The sequence below is a fragment of the Epargyreus clarus genome, unplaced genomic scaffold, assembly GCF_041222505.1.
Source record: "Epargyreus clarus isolate Ecla_fem2 unplaced genomic scaffold, WU_Ecla_fem_2.2 ptg000019l, whole genome shotgun sequence".
NCBI lineage: Eukaryota > Metazoa > Arthropoda > Insecta > Lepidoptera > Hesperiidae > Epargyreus > Epargyreus clarus.
The window spans coordinates 5355033-5375613 of record NW_027332227.1 but is presented as its reverse complement, the minus strand read 5'-3'; the positions used below and the strand labels follow the sequence as shown (position 1 = coordinate 5375613).

Here is a 20581-nt window from a genome sequence, read left to right as displayed (position 1 = left end):
ATCGACATTTGACAATTAAGTTCTTTAATTTAGACAACTGACACATTTCGATCTTTAGTAGGCATAATATTGATAGATTGCATATTAATAACAGACATAAAAAGATAAATTGTGACAAAAATTGACAAACAACTGAAAACTGATTATAGAATTTTAAATGAAGTCTCATTAGAATCCTGCCTTTTTGGGCTCACCTTTATGTTCTGGACGGGCAGCGTGTAACACAGAGACAAGTTTCATAATCAAAGTATATTAAAGTCTAGTCGAATTCTCTTGTCCAACGTCAATCTAAGTAATACAAAGTCAACACACACTACCTACTCTTAAACACAACACATCAATACTCATACAGTAACTAGCCCTTGAAATGCATTATTAGTTTTTGTATAACAAGCGAAGTGTGTTCAGTATGTAAAAAGTGTTCATGCTTTGAAAATCTCATATCCAAACAGTATCGAAAATACATTCAATTAAATTCAGCACTTTGTTATTTTGCGTCAAAAGTTTAATGAGCGAAGAGTGTTGTAAGAGAAAAAAATATTTAAAGTTCAATAGAAAATGTTATGTTGATCACAAAATTTAACGCAAATAACAATTTAACATTAAGAATTATAGGAACGATTCAGAGGCCTTTATTCTCATTACATTAGGCCTTTACCTATAAGTACATCAAAATGTACTATATAATATATTCAGGCACTTGATAATATCGCAATAACTCTACATTGGACAATTAGCATTTCTAACATAAATCCTTAACGACAAAAATTGTGCGCATCCTAAGTCAGTTGTAGAGCCGATGACAGTATTCGGTGACGTCTCTATCGGAGCGAGCGTCCTCTGACTTTTGGTACAAGAGATGCAACAAGCATAGCACATTGACAGAGCACAAGAGGCACACAGCGAGCAAGCAGTCGAGCCACGCTACCTGATCCGACGGACGAACCCTCGCACCGCCGAGGTGGAAACTGACGTTTTCAATACCAAGTTTCATATAATCCCAACGGAATTAAAAGCAGCATGTGAGGAAATTAGAACAACATGAAATCTTTAAGGGCAATGATCGATGTTTGATTAATGTGTAACACGATTATGTATAGGAAAACAATATTAGCAATAATAGAAAACGTAAATAAAATGCGGTCGAAGACTTGTCTTGAGGTAGAGATGATTGATATAATACTATATTATACGTGAAAATAAAAATGTTAATCAAATAAAAATGCCAGTGAAGTATGGTGATAGAGTCAAGGTAACTCTGCACATGGATGTTGGACTAAATGTCATCTTTTTGCTCATGTAATCTCTAAACACGATGATCCATCTTGAGGACCTTAATTCTGAAACTATTTCTTGACTTTTCGAAACTGTAGCTTGTATAGCTGTACAGCATTGTGTTTTGGCTTCTGATAAATAATATGCGGGGATGATTGGGGGTATATACAAAATAGTGATAGATGAATGTAATGCTCGTAATATCGACTTCAATGAATGTAACGAAGCGACGATTAACCTAAAACAATAAATATTCATACATATAAAACTTAGGAATAAGGTAGACAATATATAAATAATAGCAAAATTGGTGAATTAATTGTTTTATAGTCTAATGGTACAGGAAACTACGTTACTTAAGAAAATAAGTGTGCGTGTGCACGATTAATTCAATAGTAATAAACTACACAATATAACCATGACCAGTAGGTAATAAAGCAGAACGGGCAAAATGTATTGCAGGAAGTGCTGTGTCGTAAATGTAGTGGATTTAGAAATAGCGTTTGGGAAGTGGTTACCTCACTAAACCGGAATTTTCAGAACTCGTTAACGCCGAACCCATCGGCGGCCGCAACTGTAAAATAAAAGTAACGGATTCACATTATACATATTCGATAAAAATATTGACAGCTGACTTTAGCTGATGATGACATTAACGAACAGTCCAATTTTTATTGAATAAATACAAAAATCTTTACCTCCAACAAAAATCTAAAGTCTTCATTTGTCTGATCAAATTGTCAAATTGTCTGATCAAAAACATTATGATAAAAGGAGAATGCCCATTCTTGGTACTAGTTTTTCTCATGCGTCAAAATGAAAGTAATATTAAAATTATTTTTTGATTTTTTTACATAATTTGTCGATCAGAATAGTTTCTTTGAACAGGGGATTCCATTTAAGATAAAATAAGACGAAATGTTGATTGTTGTTCTTAAAAATTAAAATGGCGGAATGTTATACTCGGAATTCAATAAGATCTATTAGTGTTTTGATTAATGTTTTTTTCTCATGCATCAAAATGAAAGTAATATTAAAATTATTTTTTGATTTTTTTACATAGTTTGTCGATCTGAATAGTTTCTTTGAACTAGGGGGTTCCATTTAAGATAAAATAAGACGAAATGTTGATTATTGTTCTTAAAAATTAAAATGGCGGTATTTTATACTCGGAATTCATTATTTTAGGTTTTTAGGATTACTTTAGGTTTTTTTACCTACTTACTTTAAAAGTAAATGGAATATGTTAGTCGAACTACATTATAGATACCTACTATCAGTTAAAACCGACCATCAGTCTATCGTCGGATATTTTCGATTATGAGGTTAAGTAACATTTCGGTAAATAACTTCAGAACCCGGGTGCTGATCTAAAAATAATTATTGGTGGTAGTATTTGGTTAATTATACATAGTTCACAACAAGTTTCAATTTGATGCAACTCTGGACGGCGGTCCATACTTTCATGGGCATTGTCCTTTAATATCTAATATCAGACAATGGTCCACTGACCTATTTTATAGATCAATGACCCTGATTAGAAAATAATCTTTTTGCGACAATTTATAAGACCTCTTGTTATCATATCGTGGTAATTATCAAGGCAAGGACTACGGCATACGAAACTTGACCCTTGATAAGGCTAAATAGCAATGGTTAGTGCGTTTCTTTGAAGGTCACAGAATAATTTCTTCTAAGAGTTCTTGTGTATATCTATCGAAGTAAGAAATGATACTTTCGGAAGCTTAGAACATAGAAAGAAAGATGGGGAAAATTAATAGGGAGAGAGAGGGGGGTAAGGAGAGATGAAAAGTCATGACTTTTCAGAAAGTGGGAGAGGGACAAATAAGGAGGGAAAGAGATATTTCCTTCTGTGAGCGGCAATAAGGAAAAGTAGAAGATAGAGATTGAGTCATGGAAGGAGAGAGAGATAGATAGTGAGTATTTGACGACATCAATTTTTCGTAATCCTGAAACTCTTTAAGAAAGAGGGATAGTGGGGAATAAGGTGAAAGAGAGAGAGAGAGAGATTTTCGAGGGATCAGGTTTACTTTTTTTTTTAAATATGGAGTAGCAGACGAGCGTGCAGTCCACCTGATGGTAAGTGACTATTGCTGCCCATGGACATCTGTAATCGACTCTAGATACGATTAGATATTTGTACCGGAGGTCGGCCATAGATGCGCCGCTACCCCTGAGGACTAAGCTGGAACGCCTCGGAAAAGTATGTCTCCTTTACCACATCCATCAAACCACAACACATCAGCGCTTAACACTGTTGTTATAATACAGAAATAGGTGTGGCGGTGGTGTCGCCGGAGTTCAACCACAAAGGGTTCTACGACCTTCTAAAATTACATAATTTGATAGTTAATAAAAACGTTACAGTTTCGGAGGCTTACCCTGTCGGTCTGCGTGGCGACGTTGCAGGTGTCGTCGGCGCGCGGCTCGTGGCTCTCCGCCATGCGCAGCATCTGCTGCTGCAGCACGCGCACCAGCCGGTCGCGCTCCTCCAGCTGACTCTGCAATGTGGGACATATCCACGATTAGTATGGCACTAAGGTAATCATTGCAGTTTGTGAACTGAATAACGCCCTAAGGTAATCTCATTGTAGTTTGTGAGCAGATTTAATTTAATTTTACGTGCATTCTGCTTTTGGGTCTCATTGATGGTAGCCAGAGTTCAGTATTAATAAAATTAAGTAGCAAATCCTAATTACCGTTGCATTTTCCATTTTTTTTTTAATTTTATGAAACTACCCCCATTAAGCATCTAATAAGATTAAAAGTAATATTATTAATAACATTAAGATGTCATTATTGAGTATTTTCATGTCAAGATTTAAATTAATCATTTAGGAAATATAAAATTGGTTGCTATTAATTTTTCGAGTTGATATTTAACGGTATTTTAATTTTCCAATTAGCTAAGTGTCTTTACATTGAGTTATATTAAGAGATCATACTGTGTTCTGTAAATAGCATGGAAATTATAAATGCCCCGTATTTATTGACAGTAAAAGACGAAGGTTATTATTTCAGTGTCATTACGTGTCCGCGGGTGTGGCGAGGTTAACTTTGATTGACATCATAACGGACCCTACAGTTACAGCAAAGTTATAAATTTCATGAATAATAGCAATATGCTATTAAAAAATTTCTTATTTTGTACTTATGAATTTACTGAGTTATAATCGGTTTCTGAAATAATCTTGAATACATTTTATAATTTCTGGAACCCACTCCTTCTAAGGGAAGAAAGAATAGGTTCCGAATCCATATACTTAGAAAAAAAAGAGAGTATTTTTAATAGGCAAATGATTTCTTCAAAAAAGGCCCGTTTAATTTCACGACGTGTTTGATACGATCTCAATTATTCGACCTTTTTGGTATTTCTGTAAATCTTTGTATTTGCATGAGAAACGTGCGGTCAGAAAGCCTATAATATTAGTTACCTACGCACTACAGGTACACACATTATAAGTCCATTTGTTCATTAGCCCAATTAGCCGAATTAACTTTGGCTAAGTTAATTTGCGAGGTTCTTAGTGGTGGGATTAGTAATAATTACGTACGTGTCGCTCTGTGCTAGGGTTTCAGTATCGCTAGGTTGTGGGTGTATACGTAACGAGGACATGTCAATACGAAGCTAATATTACGAGGAGGACAAAAGGTATTTTATACCCCTTGGCTTAATTCCACTGTCAGGTTCGGGAGTTCATAATGGTATAGTTTTTACGTTAAATGGCTAGTTTTGATGTGATTTAGGATACCTGCTTACCTATATCTTTCAGTAAAATCTGTCGTTTGAAAATTAATCACAGACTTATCTGTAGGGACACTAGGGATCCATCTATATTTGATGTCTCTACTGGATATCTAGGTATATAATGAATCTTCGACTTTAGAAGTAATTACTCGATGATTAACATCATGAATATCATCCTCAGGAAACTTTTGTGACTCAGATTTTTTAACTCTAAGTGTGTAACCGGTGAACCAATCGCACTTGGCCATCATAGTGGCGATGGTCTATAACGATATTGTACCTATGAAGCTACTATGATGATCATGAACGAATTTTACACGCTAGAGAACATGATGAAGCCCTCGTTAATCTTAGAGGAGTTTGTAGTTAAGGATTGTCCTTACCTGAAGGTAGAGTATCTGGCGGCGCATCTCAGCGCAGGCGTCGGGGTGCAGCGGCGAGGCGGGGGGGCGGCGCCCGTTGCCGCGCGCGGGGCTCTCCGCGCACGCCGCCAGCAACGGGTCGAGAGTTTCGCTCTGCAAACAATTGCCGAGCTCTCAAACCCTCTATCCGTAGGGTTTGTATACTCCGCGCCAAACTGCTTAGCCGCTCTGAAGTTGTTGCGAGCAGGTGTACTCATACAATTTACTATGGCGACGCGATTCATTTCTATATTCAGAGCGGACTAGCAGTTTTACGCGGACTATACCGATCAGACATGCCATGGAACACCACGCGAGGTGATGATATGCACAGCATAGCATTGGCTTGCGTGCTAGATACCGCCTAGAAATGCCATGTAAGCCAGCACGCGAGTGTATGCTATTTACAACAGCATAGCATAGACACGCGTGCATGCGGCATGATCACCAAATGAAGCGTATATTATTGTGTTCAAAGCATATAGGTACGTTGTAATTTACATTATGTCTAACATGACTTTAAAGTATTTGATAATATCTGCCCACCACTGATTACTATTTCTAATACTTTAAACCTTAATAAACAAATTAAGTACCTATGAATAGTAAAGCTAATGTTAAATATTTGGACTTTTGCCTCCCGCTTACGGTACCTAAAATACTACGCATGATATCAATAACTATAACGATTGTTTGATAAAAGGTCGCATGTTTAAACGTATTTATCAAACACACCGTCAATCGAACACGTATGTTTGTCAAATAAACCCGCAGATTATAACTGTTGATAACTCATTACATATTTAACAAACGAAAGTAATAAGTATAAATATAAAATTTATTTTATTATCGTGATAAATATCTATGTATAATATTTCTATAAGACGTTGGCTCTATGGTTTTAACTATCAAAACTGCATTATTCTGATAAACGCGATACGTGAAGTTGAGAAATACTATGCCCGTATCACTCAAAAGAAGTTAGAACTAAGGAAACTGCTTCACAAAAGAGGCACTTACTCTAGTTACACCTACAAGAGCAAGAGTGCCATGAACTGCGTACGGCGTTGTATGAAAGGCCGTTGTAAAGTACGAACACTTGCTGCTAAGTTCACACACTAAGATGAGGGCTCCATAAGAGCAGGTAAGGTAAGGGCACAGAGTACCCTAGTTCGGTTAAGAACCGTATGTTTTTATAACATGAATGTAGAAAAAGAGCCTTATGATACCTAAGTGATCACTGAGGTAAAACGGGAGTTCTACCATAAACTTATTACAGATCGCAGATCGCAGAGAAATACAAGAACAGTTATCATTTCTTACATTAAAATGTCATTAATTTTCTGCCACCTTTCAAAAAAATATGTACAAAATTGTCTGTACTGGACAACGATAACGGAGTATTAATTTATTCGCATCCACCACCAACGTTTAATTGCATTTGTGTACTAAAAACGTTCTGTGTCTAAAAAGCGTTAAATTGACGTTCAACAGTGTGTAATGTGACACTAACATTTACATTTTACTTTAAACGCTCGTTAAAAATTTATAACAAATATTAACAGTTTCCATTTGCTCTCCCAACTGACTGTGTTAATGCGTATGTTGCGTTATTTATGGCGTGCATTGGTTTGGATCTTAATGCATTTAAGAGTAGACATTGCGTACGGCACACTACACGTCAAATATAAGCTCAGTTGTGTTGAGTGTTTTGTACCTACCCTATATAATTTTTAGATAACAAAGTGTAGACATCCCAAGGACGTTATAATTGTTGCGTTCATGTCAAAAATAAGTTTTCGTGTATAATACATATTCCATAGATAAATCCCATACATATATCTATTATTTCTTAACATTTAATCCTGATTGCTTATGATTAGTATAGAATTACTGTGCTCTTTCAACACACATTCAAACAGATATACTCTAAGATGCAATTATTCTTGCGTGTTTATAGCCCATTCAAATACCTATTAATTTTGAATAAGGCATAGATTCAGTGAAATTCCCGCACCCATACCAAAGTAGGTAGGTTGTAGGTATTGTGTGGCTATTACAAACAAAAGCTTGTTCTGTTATAAACCTCCCTTATGACACATTCACAGTTTGAGTACTTAGTACGCGATAAACCTTTTACTCAGTAGATGCCATGTATTCATAAATGTTACTTGGATATGTAGATGCGCAAACTATTTTTAAAAAGTCAGTTTTGAGCAAAAGTTTGCTGTTATTTACTTAGCTGTGCTTCTGAGATTTTATAATAGTAATGCTTCCGTTTTTTTTATAATAAAGGTAGCAGACGAGCTTGCAGTCCACCTGATCCACCCATGGACATCTGTGATCAACCCCAGATAGGATTAGATATTCCTACCCGAGGTCGGCCACAGATGTGCCGCTACCCCTGAGGACTAAGCTGCGGAACACAGCAGCGCCTAACATTGCTGTTATTAGGCAGAAATAGGTGGAGTCGAACCACAAAGGGTTCTATCACCTTCAAGCCAAAACGAAAATTGTATCTTTTCTATCACTTTTTGAATTGAAATTAAGCGGCTGCCGCTCGGTTGGTGCGGGCGGTTGATGCTCGTATGTTAGAGCTCTTAGGGTCCGGGCTATGGCACAATTTAGGGGACGGGAAAGTTTCTTCTTTTTGTTAGTCAAATTTATGGTCGGCAAATTTAAAATCACACCTGGGCGTCAAGTTTTAAGAGGGCGTGCAGAAACCTTTTTGCTGTTCGTCAACCTAATGGCTCACTACTTCTTTAACAGCTTTTGTTTTACAGTTTCGTCTTACAAGTATCTTTAAGGACTTATCCCCCTTATCCCATTCTTCCTAATCACGCACTTCATACGGCACATCTCTCTTACCCCTTTACACCCGAGATGATATGAGCGTGAGTTTCACTTTAAAAAAAATCCCACGTGATAGCTTCTTATTTTTCGAAACGCAACCGATGCCGATCGATCGTGAGGAGAGTATCGCACGTGCTACCGGCTAAGTGAGCGGGGTGCAGGCGGTCAGTTGTGCTAGGGACTCGTCCAAAGATGGCAGATTTTTTCGACCCGCGCACTGTCACAGGTATATAATTATTTTTGGTATTAAATGTTTAGTATCTATCATTAATTATAGCTAATTTGAAAGCTAAAAGAACACTAAATACGTGGAATTTAGTAGTTTATTCGATTAACTTGCAATTTAGATACAATTAGGTTGCAAATTTCAACTGTTACGATCGTGTGCCTACGGTTGTTGGTGCAGAATAACGTTTGATGAAAATGCTTTTATTGCTATTACCAGTTATGTGTAAGTTTCGTCAATATCAATTTTGTTTGTTACAATTTTAGGGGTACATTTAAATGACGATCAGATTTTGCCAGTGCGGGGTGAGGAGAAATGTATCGGACATTGAAGATCTTCATGAAAGTGAAGAGCTTCAACCAAATAGATTAGAAGAGTTTCAATTTGAAGAATTGTGCCCTGAAACAGATCCAGAAGCACATGCAGACCTTCAAATAGAAACTGACCTAGAATTCGATCTGCAACTTGAGCCTAAACCTCAACCATCTACTTTAAAATCATCCCTAGAAATTTCTCGCCGCCGAGCATCTTCACGTCCAACACATCGAAAAAAAGTTTGGAAAAGAATACGTTTTCTGTCTTGAAAAGGTCTATACATCCCTACCAACATCTCCAGTAAAGTTTCCAAAGAAATATTTTTCTTAATATTTTAATTATGAGGCTCTTGATATGTAACCAGATGCACAAATTTATATTATCTAAGAAGAACCGGTCGAAAACTTAATTTAATTGCAATAGATATGGCTAAAGTTTTCTCCATCTGCATTATCATTGGATGTATTCCCTAGCCAAGAATACCTACGCCTTGGAGACCTGGATTGAAGACGGAGGCAATAACGGAAGAAAGAAGAATGTTGATTTTCATAGAATTACGTAGTTTAGGTTTCATTGCCAAGACAGATTTTTTATAAAGACTAATGAAAATAAAGACAGTGATGTTAAATATCTCCAAATTGTTTTAATTTTCTAATATTTTTTGATAAAAAACTAATTTTTTTTGCAATTTTCACGATCGTGAGTGTGACAGTTCCCACCGGAGACTCACGATCGTGCGGGTCGATTTCTGGATTTTTTTTCGTATTTTTTGTGGATCCCTTAAGCTATATAAAAAGCCGTAATAAACGTTTTGAATCGGAAATTGCGAAAAAAAATCTTCGGGTGTAAAGGGTTACAGCAGTAATGTAAATTAGTAATATAGAAGTAATCGACTAAATCGAACCAGAAAGAGTTCTATCACCTTTCCCTACATTATTATAAGTAAATGTTTCGACTTGGTATTTTTTTAAAAAAAGCGATTGTTAGTAAAATTTCTCATTTAATTTAATGATATGTTTACAAGTAATTAACATATAAGTTAATATGTTAATAAATCCTCGAATAAGAGAGTAACTGCGCCATTCGTCAGGTAATAGAACCTGCCCAGCCTGAATTCCGGTATAATGCAATTAAGTAAATATATCTTAGCTGTTGAACAGATTGCGGTTGAAATAAAATGATATGAGCCGTAATAATTCGTATCTGCATATGATGGTTACGTATGCCATTACTGGTTTACTTTTACCAACTAATTGAACGTCCTAATGCGTTATCACGGCACCTTAAACAGGCCCTGAGACTGGTTCAGGCATTTTAGATACAATCGAAAAACTTGTTATTTTGAAACACCTTTATCTAACAAAATTACTAAAACGGAAATGTTCGCGATTTTAAAATAATTGCTTTAATTTAGTTCTAAGTGAACTTGTTTCAATAAGTTTTGCTCTCTAACGAACTATTACTGTTTTACTACTGGACATCGATCTCTCAGATTGAGTAGGGTTACGCTGATAAAGTGCGGCTTGATTGACTGCACACATCTTAACATTAGAGACAATTCTTAGCCTCTTAGGCATGTACCCTTACCTCATGGTCTTTTTTAACGGTATCAAGCAAGGCACGATTTGTGATAACTATGGAAAATTAGAAGTGCATGCTTGAGATTTGAATTGCGGAGTCTTCTATACCCGTTGATGATTATGTTCTTTTAAATAAGCATACCTACTTGTAGATATGACACTAAATATCAATTAAAAAATAATAACTGTCCGTAATAGCTAATTTTGGTGATATGTATCTTTAAGGCACTTTTTCCTTATTATTTATCATTATGACTTATCATTCCTTAACACTCATCCTATATAATTGCATTGTTTTTCTTCAACTATTGTCTCAAACATGACTTCATTGAAGATGTGACTAACAGTTAATGTAATTTTTCTGTGGTTTAAAGGGATTCAACCTTGGGTTGCTGAGTTTACATGTAATGTTTATTCTGATGTGGATGTAGGTCTCAATGAGCGGACTCATGATTAATATAATTGCCTACAAAGCAATGTCGCTAGGGGACATTACAGACTTTAATTAGTCATTTAACCTACAAACTGTTTCAGTCATTGATCTCATGTTGCATTAGAAAGCGGTTCCTTTGCGTTGAGGAAAATATAAGTGAAACAATATACAATAGTTTGTTTTACTCGTATTTTGAAGAGCGACAGTTTTCAAAGATACCAGAAGATACTTCGCTACCGTATATTTATTGGTTTTTAGAGAACAAAACACTTTACTCGTCGTTGCTAAAAGAACCGAACACATTCAAAAATTACATTATATTGAAAAAATCGTAGTAAGGTCGAAAAGGAATAAAATATCAGACGTTCAACATCAAGTATGGAAGATGAATACGAAATAAGGACTGCTGCATTACATCTGCACAAAGGCTTGCCCTTGGGGATTAATTAATAAAGATATACAGCTAACAATATAATTAGCTTACTTAATTTGAAAACCCATTTACATTCCCGCCTGGGTATACCTTTCGTGAGGGTACTCAGAAAAACTTTGGAAGGCTTTGATTTTGCTCTACGAAGCTCCAAGGTGGCGAAGGAGAACAACGAACAGTCGTCGAGACTTATTTGTAATACGGTTTAAAAAGATGACTTTATTTCAAACATAATTAATGAGTTATATAAGTGTTTTACAACTAAAAAATATATACTCAATCACATTAGCCGCCGGTGGCATGCGCGTTTATCAATAATACAAGTGTTATAGGCTTGTAACGTTACTCTCTTACTCATGCATAGTGTTTTTATGTTACGAGCATTACTAGAAGGGCGATCATATAGAGAATTCGTTTTGCAATAACTTATTTCCGATTATTTCAACTGTAATGGAAAGGCGAGAAGGGCACTATTTGGCAAGTGGTAATTGTTTGTCTATTAATTGGGCCAACTAGAGGAGTCGTCAAAACGGAGTATTTTTTACCCAACTGCTGGGGCTAATGTTTCTGTCGAGTGTAAGTAAGTACGTATCTCAATGCCTTGTGACCAAATCATGATGGGACTCGTCTAATGTGTGGTTAATGACATATTTTGATGTGAAACATCTATAGCCGCACGTAAAAAAGATTTCTGGCGTGGCGACGATTACCATTAACTACATAGACAAATGTTCTATAAGGGACAGAGCTATTAGAACAATGTGATAAAAAAAGACAACTAGTGTTTGACCTTGCGTTTCAAGTGTACGCAAACGTAAATATTGACCATGGAATATAGTGACCAATGATTACTTCAGTCAAAACGGGACATCGATTTTTTATGTCAAATACTTTTTACTTGAAAAAATATAGTTAGAAATAATAAAAAACACGCTTTTATGATAAAATTAACTAAAAAGTAGAAAATAATTTTCAATCTAGGAATCATTTAAGAAAAAGTAAATAGTATAATTGTGCAAAAAATGTGGGGCGCTTTATGAAAACTGATAAATGGAGCACCCCATGTTTTTTTCACAATTATAATATTTACTGTTACTTAATTGACAATGGCAACGGTTCATTTCGGAGACAACGGCACGAAGCATCGAAAAAAGGGACTGTCCCGTTAAAAACGGGACGTATGGACGTATATTTCTCATTGATCTCATGCTTGTCAAAGACAATGAAATAATGGAACAGAAGGTAAAAAATGTCCAGAACTGTCGATAATAGTTTTAGTACATCGTTTACGTAGAAATGTTATAGTACAGTTTAACTAAATAAATTATTATTATATAAATATATAATTTGATGAAAGAATGTATCTATACAGATGTATCGACTGGTTTAAAATATACGATTTAAAAATTGTTTATATTTATTATCGTATATTAGTAAAGATTACTCACTCCTAACAAGAAAATGTACCCAGTTTTGAGAATTGAAATAGTTGCGTAAAAAAGTTTTGCCACGTCTCCGTGCTAAAATGTCCCTAAAATATATGAAATAATTATTTATCTATTATGTAAATTACGCAGTATTAGTTATTTATTTGTAAATTTTCTCTAAAAATGTTTTTATTTGTCAAGAATTCAAAAAAAACTTACTAATAAGCCGTTTGTGGCTTCATTCAATTTCAAGGCGGCGAAGTATCTTTACTAATTTATGTTTATTATTTTCAGTTTTATTTTACACACGACCATTAATTGCAAAGTTGTGTACATTTTATAAATGTACTAGCTGACCCAGCAAACATTGTGTTGCCATATAAATAAAAAAAATGTTAAGGGTGAACAACCCTTATCACTTAAGAGATATGAAAAATAGATAGATAGTAGCCAATTCTCAGACTTACTGAATATGCATATAAATTTTGATGAAAATCAGTAAGAGCGTTTCGCAGGAGTACAGTAACTAACATCGTGACATGCGAATTTTATATAATCTTACCGTGGTCTTTTTGAGGATTAATTTCTGGCTATACAAAGATTGTTTATTAAATTATGTTTAGGTTAATTTATTCAATTAAAGAAATTTTAAAATACCGTATACTATCCTATATAAATTTTATGGTAATATTTTTTATTATTTACCACAGATATCGAAGAAAATTTAGAGATTAGGATACAGAATTTCCCATATATCGATTTTATTTTATTAAAATAAACTATAAAAAGTTATATTTTGACTAAAACACACTAATATAAAAATTAAGCAGTGGGATCTTAAACTATAACATACACGTATGAACATCGTGAGCTTCAATAAAATGTCACTTCTGTTCTGTTGATCTATGGTCATAGATCAATGAAAATTTTTTCATTGATCTATGACAGTTCAATTCAATCAATGAAAGTTTTTGTCAATGAAAGTGATAAAGACGCAAAATGCATGGTCATGCATTTTGCGTCTTTATCACTTTCATTGACAAAAACATACTTTGTCTCTTTCTGGTTACTCATGTAATCATGGCGGATCGAACACGAAAAATAAACAAAATTTAATAATTTCTCTTCATTTACGTGTGATAGGTGATTCCATGAATCTTGTTTCTTTTTCGAGCATAATTTTTGCATTTATGCATTGCACAAGAAGGCATTTTGAGGCTTAAAATTCAAAATAATGACGTTTAACGTGTTCAGTGACATTCGTGTGTATTACTACGCCGCGCGAGAGCGACTGGAGTCGTTTTAACTCGTTTTACACCACTTGACGTATTTTGTATGTTTTAAGTATTGCCCGCTTATTTTTCTGATAATAAAATGTCTGACCGTGATAATTTAGAGAGTGAAAGTGATCAGCCTTCTGCAAAGAAAGCAAAATCACACTATGCTACACCATCAAGTCATCAGTAAGTTAATTATTTTTTTATAATTAAAGTATGCATTTATCTGTGCATTAAGCACGCGTATATTTGGTGTGTTTTGAGCGCCAGCAAATGTAAAATCTACTATCTTGGTAGATTAAAATTCACATAAAAATCATTGCATACAATGTTTTTAAATTATTAATTAATTTTAATGTCATTCTTCTCAGAGAATAAATTTATTAAGACTGACAGAATTGTATTTCAAAATCAGCTGATGGCGTGCAGCGCACGAAAGTTTTTTCTTATTTGTTATAAATATGAACATTAAAAAATTAATTAATTTTTCTAATCATAGTGGCATTTATTGTGAAACATTCATTATTGATACTTATAATTTACGATTTTAGTAATATATTGAAATAACTAGCTAAGATTCTTGAGTTTACTAATATATTGGAGCCAATTTATTTTTGATGTGAAACATCTATAGCCGCACGTAAAACCGATTTCTGGCGTGGCGACGCATGCCACGATATACGATGGTATATATATACAGTCTATATGCAGTAGTGTGTACGGTGTGGCGACGCGTCGCCATGCGCAATCGAATTCAATAAATAGTCATCGTTATCTGGAAAATTATCGTAATATTTTATTTTATCATTATGACATATTTAGTTCCTATCACAATATGTTCTTTTCTGCATATTACTTTTACAAAATAATGTCGATGTTTCACATCTGCCAGGCGTCCCGTGACGGCTCATTTTTTTTTAATTATTAAACTCTTTAATTATGTTTTAACCTTTTATTTATAGACAGACATTTGCCACTCCCGTGCATAATATTGTTCACTTCAAGACACATTCCCTTACGATCGTCCTCCTATACAGAAAGTGTTATATATACAGTAGTATGGGGTGCAACGAATGGCATTACTCACACTCATCGAATGATGCTCCTCCCCGGGCTGCGTGCGGCAAACAAGGCGATGCAACCAATAAACATACACATTACACAAGGAACTGTTACATTACAGGGCAAACGTAACGTTACATACAACATTAGCATCTCAAGCTTAAATAGCAAACAAAACAGGAATTAAGATGGTAAAAATCTATATACAACTAATTATAACGGGTCTGGCAAACTAGCTACTTTTAGTACCGGCGATTGGCGTTTTTACGATTGCATGGATAGTCGATACTGCACGTGTGGATGACTTGCTGCGTTTGGTCGCGTTATGAATAACGTGCGTTTCAGTAATTGCATTTGCTAAATTGCGTTTTTCGCGGTTAGTTGCATCGAGCGTTTAAAGTCGCTGCGACTGGCACTCAAACTCGTGCGACGTGCGATTAATCGCTTCAAATATTTTTTGAAAGCGCAGGTAAATTTACCTAATAATCGATAATTATCGATCGCCGATGCTAAAAGTAGCTATTCTACTGGAACCCTAAGTAGCTAATTAAACATCTCAACAGACAATATGGAGTGTGATATGCGTGACATGATGCGTGAATTTATCTATACATTTTAATAAAAAATATCTATTATTTTATTAAAGTAAGTAAAATAATTCTCATGCTACGTCGATAAGGTATAAGAATGAGAAAAGATTTATCTTATAAATTAAATGAAAAATATTCAGAAAAAATCTAAGTATCTACTAATAATAATAATGTAAAAATCTAAGTATCTCTAATTTAATTTTGTCTAGTATTTTGTATGTAACAACAGAATATAAAATGATACTGTTTGACTTAAGTTTTACACTTACTTACTTACTTTGTTGTACTACTTAATTAATTATACAGTTCCACTTGGTTAAATGAAACGTAGAGACATGCCATATTCTAATCAACTAGTTCTATGTGTATTGTATATCAACACTTATTGTAACACGATCTTCCTACTGTATGGACAAGGTAATCACTACTGTATACGATACTCGTATGAATTGTTTTTTTTTTTTTTTATAAAACGAGTTTGGACACCACCTGATAGTAAATGGTCACTATCGTCCATGGATATCTGTAACAGACTCTATAAAACAGTAGTTCTACAGGAAGCCCATCACAGATGTGTTGCCACTTTCAGGGCAGTTGCATCATAATCATATGTAATTGAATTGACATCCACACCATTTCGCCTAAACACAGAACTGTTTCAGCTACAAGTAGGTGTGGTATCTCACTTGTCAAACTTTATTACCTCTACTTTACCTTACAACAAAAAGAATTACAATCAGTAATTTAAGATGTTATATAAATGTATAGATTTAAATTTGAACAAGAACTGAACAATAACCGGAAAATGGAAAATAAGAGGACTGTTTGTTACGTTGTACAAGTGGCTGTATGATTTCTATCGAACAATGTTGAATCGGATAAAATCTCTTATTCCCATGTGTATTCACTGAGAAATAAGTCTGAAACAGTGAGTAAAAGTTTTGTTGCACACGACATTTGATACAATGTAAACTCAATTGTCTTCCATTCGGTTATGTTGCATGATTTTTACCTTATTTATCTGACGTAAAATAGAATAATTAGATCAAAATTGGTTTAAACAATGGGGAGAACAGGTGCACTTTCTTGTTTGTAGATATGTCACAATATTGTGAACTACAATGCAAATTTGAGATCGAGTATATTGTATTGGTAGCCTTACCAGTTAAATTAGTCTTACATTGACATATTCGTATGAAGTCAGATTAATGAAATTGCGTTATTGGAAAATACTGTAATGAACTTCACATCGAATTTGATTTTGACCTAAACTCGTATATTTCAAGAAATGCTTATCGAACTAATATTAACGAAAACAACTAATTAATTAGCTACAACTACTGAAGTTCTAAAAGACATTTTAGGCAATATAGAATTAATAAGATAAAAACATAACACATAACAGACATGCGTCATACCTCTTGTAGGACCCGCTTCAGCTGAAGCAGCAACGTCTTGATGTCGACGACGTCCTGCAGGAGCGAAGAGGGCGCGGGAGCGGGTGACGCGCTCCCATCGCTGATGCCCGCGTCCGACGGGGTCTGCGTGCGCGACCGCTGCAATAGCCGGGCTGTACGCACCGGTAGACTGGCCCTGGGGAACATAGATCGACTAGTTAGGTTAGGACCAAAATCGGCCTCTCAATCACCCGGTTTCAAAGTTCAAATATCGCATTTCTGATTTTTAAGTTATGTGTATATCAGAAAGTATAGATCACTTGTTTAAAGTGAACAAAAACACCATAAGAAATCTGTGTGTATAAAACCTGCAAGCCTGAGATTTCTAAAAAGTTCTCAAGGGCGTTTGAAGTTTACTAATTCGCACTTGGCTCGTGCGGTATATTGTGGCATAAAACCCACTCACTATAAAAGGAGACGTGTCTTCAGCTGTGGGACGGTAATGTGTTGACCAAGTTGATGACATGAGATAGCAAACCGGTCGGTTGTAGGTAGTGTTGAGTGTTAACAAGAGCGACTCTGATTCTTTTGTTCACAACATTGGTATTTGTTTGCTACAGAAACTAGTACACTTGTACAGTCCTTTTAAATTCTATAGGTCACTGGGACGCCTGGGACAAATGCGCTAAAAGTGGTACTTTTATAACAAGGTAACAAAACATAAATATTTGCTGATAAGTTAAGATAAGGTAAGAGACCTTCTATAAAATGAAGATGTATGGTCGGAATGAGATAGATGCCGTTGAGTTGTAACGTGGCTTTATTCATTATAAAAACTGAATATTACACTTAATAGGTGTGTGGTGATACTGTTATAACTAAAACAAGTATTCGATCAATAAATATCCAAATTTAACCGTATTCGTTGATCTCTATCAACTTTAATAACTTAATAGAAGCGTTGGCGAACCGTGGGCTTAACAAATTGTTATAAACTTGTTCCTACTTATTATTCATTGTCTTACATATTCAATAGCTAATTTTTCACAATTGTACATTAAGACCTGCAGCCTAATAGCAAGTTGCGGTTAACTTCGTCATTGTTTGTGTCTGGTGATTTGCATCGCCTACATACGCAATTTTATTACAGTTGAGACTCAATTAACCGGAATAAATGTGGTCGTAAAATATCCGGATAATCAAAATTCCGGATAATTTAATGTATGAAGAAAAGCTTCTTTAAAACATGAAGACCCCGAGTTCGAGACTGTCAGCATTGACAATCCTAGACGAAGCTAGATGCAGCGATCATCCCAACAAGAACTCTCGACGCAGGAAATTAATGCAATGAACGCGATGTAGTATCAATTTAGGTAGTTATTTAGTATTGCGGACTGGCTTAAATACGAATAAGAAATTATGAGTATTATAAAATCAAAAACCCAACTACTTAAAAATATATATACAATAGTTACTCCTGCAAATTAGACGAATCCAACAGATAATGGGTTTAAATCCGTCAAGCCATTTGAGCTGCAGAGCCTGCCAAAGAATGAAATATGTTACATACGTTCTAAAAACATTACCCTCCGCTATCGGGTAGGTAATTAACTGTGCTTAATTGTGAAGTCTAGGCGAATGTTGTCCAAGAGTTACGAAGTGATTGTTTTCGCTTCATCTATTATTTTCATTTTCTTAAGTAGAGTGTAAAAGTAAGCAAAGTGTGAAAGATTTATTTTTCAAAGTTTTTTTATGTGACTAAAAGTAGGTAGTGTCACTGAAGCACGTCCACGTCCGATGTAAATAAAAAATCTATACTTTACACAATTTTGGTCTCAAAATTAAATATGTATCGTTTTAAGAGTTAAATTGCCTTCCACAAGCTAGAAAGCAAGACAGAAAGTAAATACGAATGCATAACAAATAATATTGTGTTTTTTCGTTCATTTTAGATTTCTAAATTAAACGTATTAAGCGTAAGGAGGTTTTTTGTAAATGTTATCAATCCCAGCGGAATTACAATGTTATTAAATTAGATCAACGATGACACTTAGCTGTTGATTTGTAGACGGTTCCATTTTGGCGTGAAAATATGGGCGTATCGGTGAGTCACCAGCAATTAATTAGCAAAAATAGGTCGCCCTGGTTAAATGTCTGTCAGGCATAGTTCGTTTCATATTTAGCTACTTACTATTATTACAGTACTATATTACAGTAGGTTTTATTCGCAATTTACAGGTGAGATTTTATGGTAAGAATTTTGGGCGTTCTGGAGATTCCTGACATGTAAGAGGTTAAAATTCATGCGAATTCAAGTCAAAAGTTTTTGGTCATCATGGTAATGCTTGGTTTGAAAAACAATTATCACTTGTTTTAGTGTGGAAGAAATACATCGTAATAAAATTTATATAGTGTATAGCTGCCTGAGAGCTCTTCATAACGTCTCCAATTTCAAAGACGTGTGAAACCCTCCACTTGGATAGCCTGTTGAACTAGGCCATAGCACGTGCCATAGTTTCTAATTTAATATTAAAACAAAAAAAAGTAAATCATTTCTTAAACTTAAAACCATTTGGATTGAGGATGAAATATCAGGCAAATTTAACCTATAATAAAATTTCTGTATCTTTATAAACATTACAAAAAGTAAGCGAAATCGTAAGATGATTTATTGTTAAATAAAATATGGAGATTAAAGTAATAATCACAATTTCATGAATACTAAGTATGTTTTGTAATGACGAGTCGAGTGTGCTGAGGTTATTTACTGAATAAATCTTAATTTCAAATCCCTACCCATCTCGTTTCTGTAATCAGGGAGGTTTATTGAAGTAGGTAGGTACAGCTACATCTACAGTAGTATCATCAAACTCTGCTTTAAGTTTTTAACTTGATCTCGAATTAGTGTTAATCATAAAAATGGTGACACCTAATATTAAATAACTGCTTCCTTATAGTTTGCTATAAATACTTTTATATTCTTTACTTCTAGTCTCTTACCTACATCGTTTATCTGTCGCTTTATCTATTATAGTGATAGGTAATTTTGTTAAGCCACTTATGTCTACTAGTCGCTAAAATGTACGAGAAAATCTAATAACTCTCATTTTATATGGATTGTTGAATAGACTGTATTGTATGACTATATATAATTATGTATAAATTTTCCGCCGTAATTATTCTAAGACATGATACGGTGGAACTATTGTTATTATTACAATATAACATTGCGCAGGTTGAATGTTGGTAATATGGTGTGGATTTTATGGAAGATTTTACAGTATTGTAAATTTTTATATTAGGTATTAAGTTTTAATATGAGTACACAGAAATGGCTTGGAAGATTGTTGATATAGATAGACTTTATAGCTATAAAATAATGTTCAGTGTCCGCATCTAATTAAACCAAAGATCAAACTATATTTGCCCTTAAACCTAGCAATGATAACATCAGGCACGTGAGTACTACGTATGAATACTTAGTGTATGATCAAATACAGAAAGAAATCCTAGATTTATGATGGATAGATAATATTATAGGTAAAT

At 34.6% G+C, this 20581-nt stretch overlaps 1 protein-coding gene and 1 long non-coding RNA gene across 15 annotated transcripts in view; one reads left to right on the top strand and one right to left on the bottom strand.

Moving 5' to 3' along the window:
* LOC140750442 (uncharacterized) overlaps positions 1 to 20581 on the bottom strand; it is a 111316-nt gene that overhangs the window by 2249 nt on the left and 88486 nt on the right. For 12 of the 14 annotated variants that reach the window (XM_073083959.1, XM_073083957.1, XM_073083967.1 and 9 more), the window contains 5 exons: positions 17057 to 17231; positions 15074 to 15100; positions 5428 to 5559; positions 3678 to 3797; positions 1794 to 1849 (listed from right to left, as the gene is read on the bottom strand). In XM_073083959.1, the coding sequence (XP_072940060.1) occupies positions 1794 to 1849; positions 3678 to 3797; positions 5428 to 5559; positions 15074 to 15100; positions 17057 to 17231 (510 nt within the window). Of the gene's footprint in view, positions 1 to 194; positions 969 to 1793; positions 1850 to 3677; positions 3798 to 5427; positions 5560 to 15073; positions 15101 to 17056; positions 17232 to 20581 lie in introns of all 14 variants that reach the window. The other 2 variants (XR_012103213.1, XM_073083968.1) reach the window with 2 other exon arrangements.
* On the top strand, positions 8308 to 9471 carry LOC140750115 (uncharacterized). Its single transcript, XR_012103166.1, has 2 exons — positions 8308 to 8524; positions 8791 to 9471. It is a non-coding gene; the product is annotated as an uncharacterized LOC140750115 (long non-coding RNA).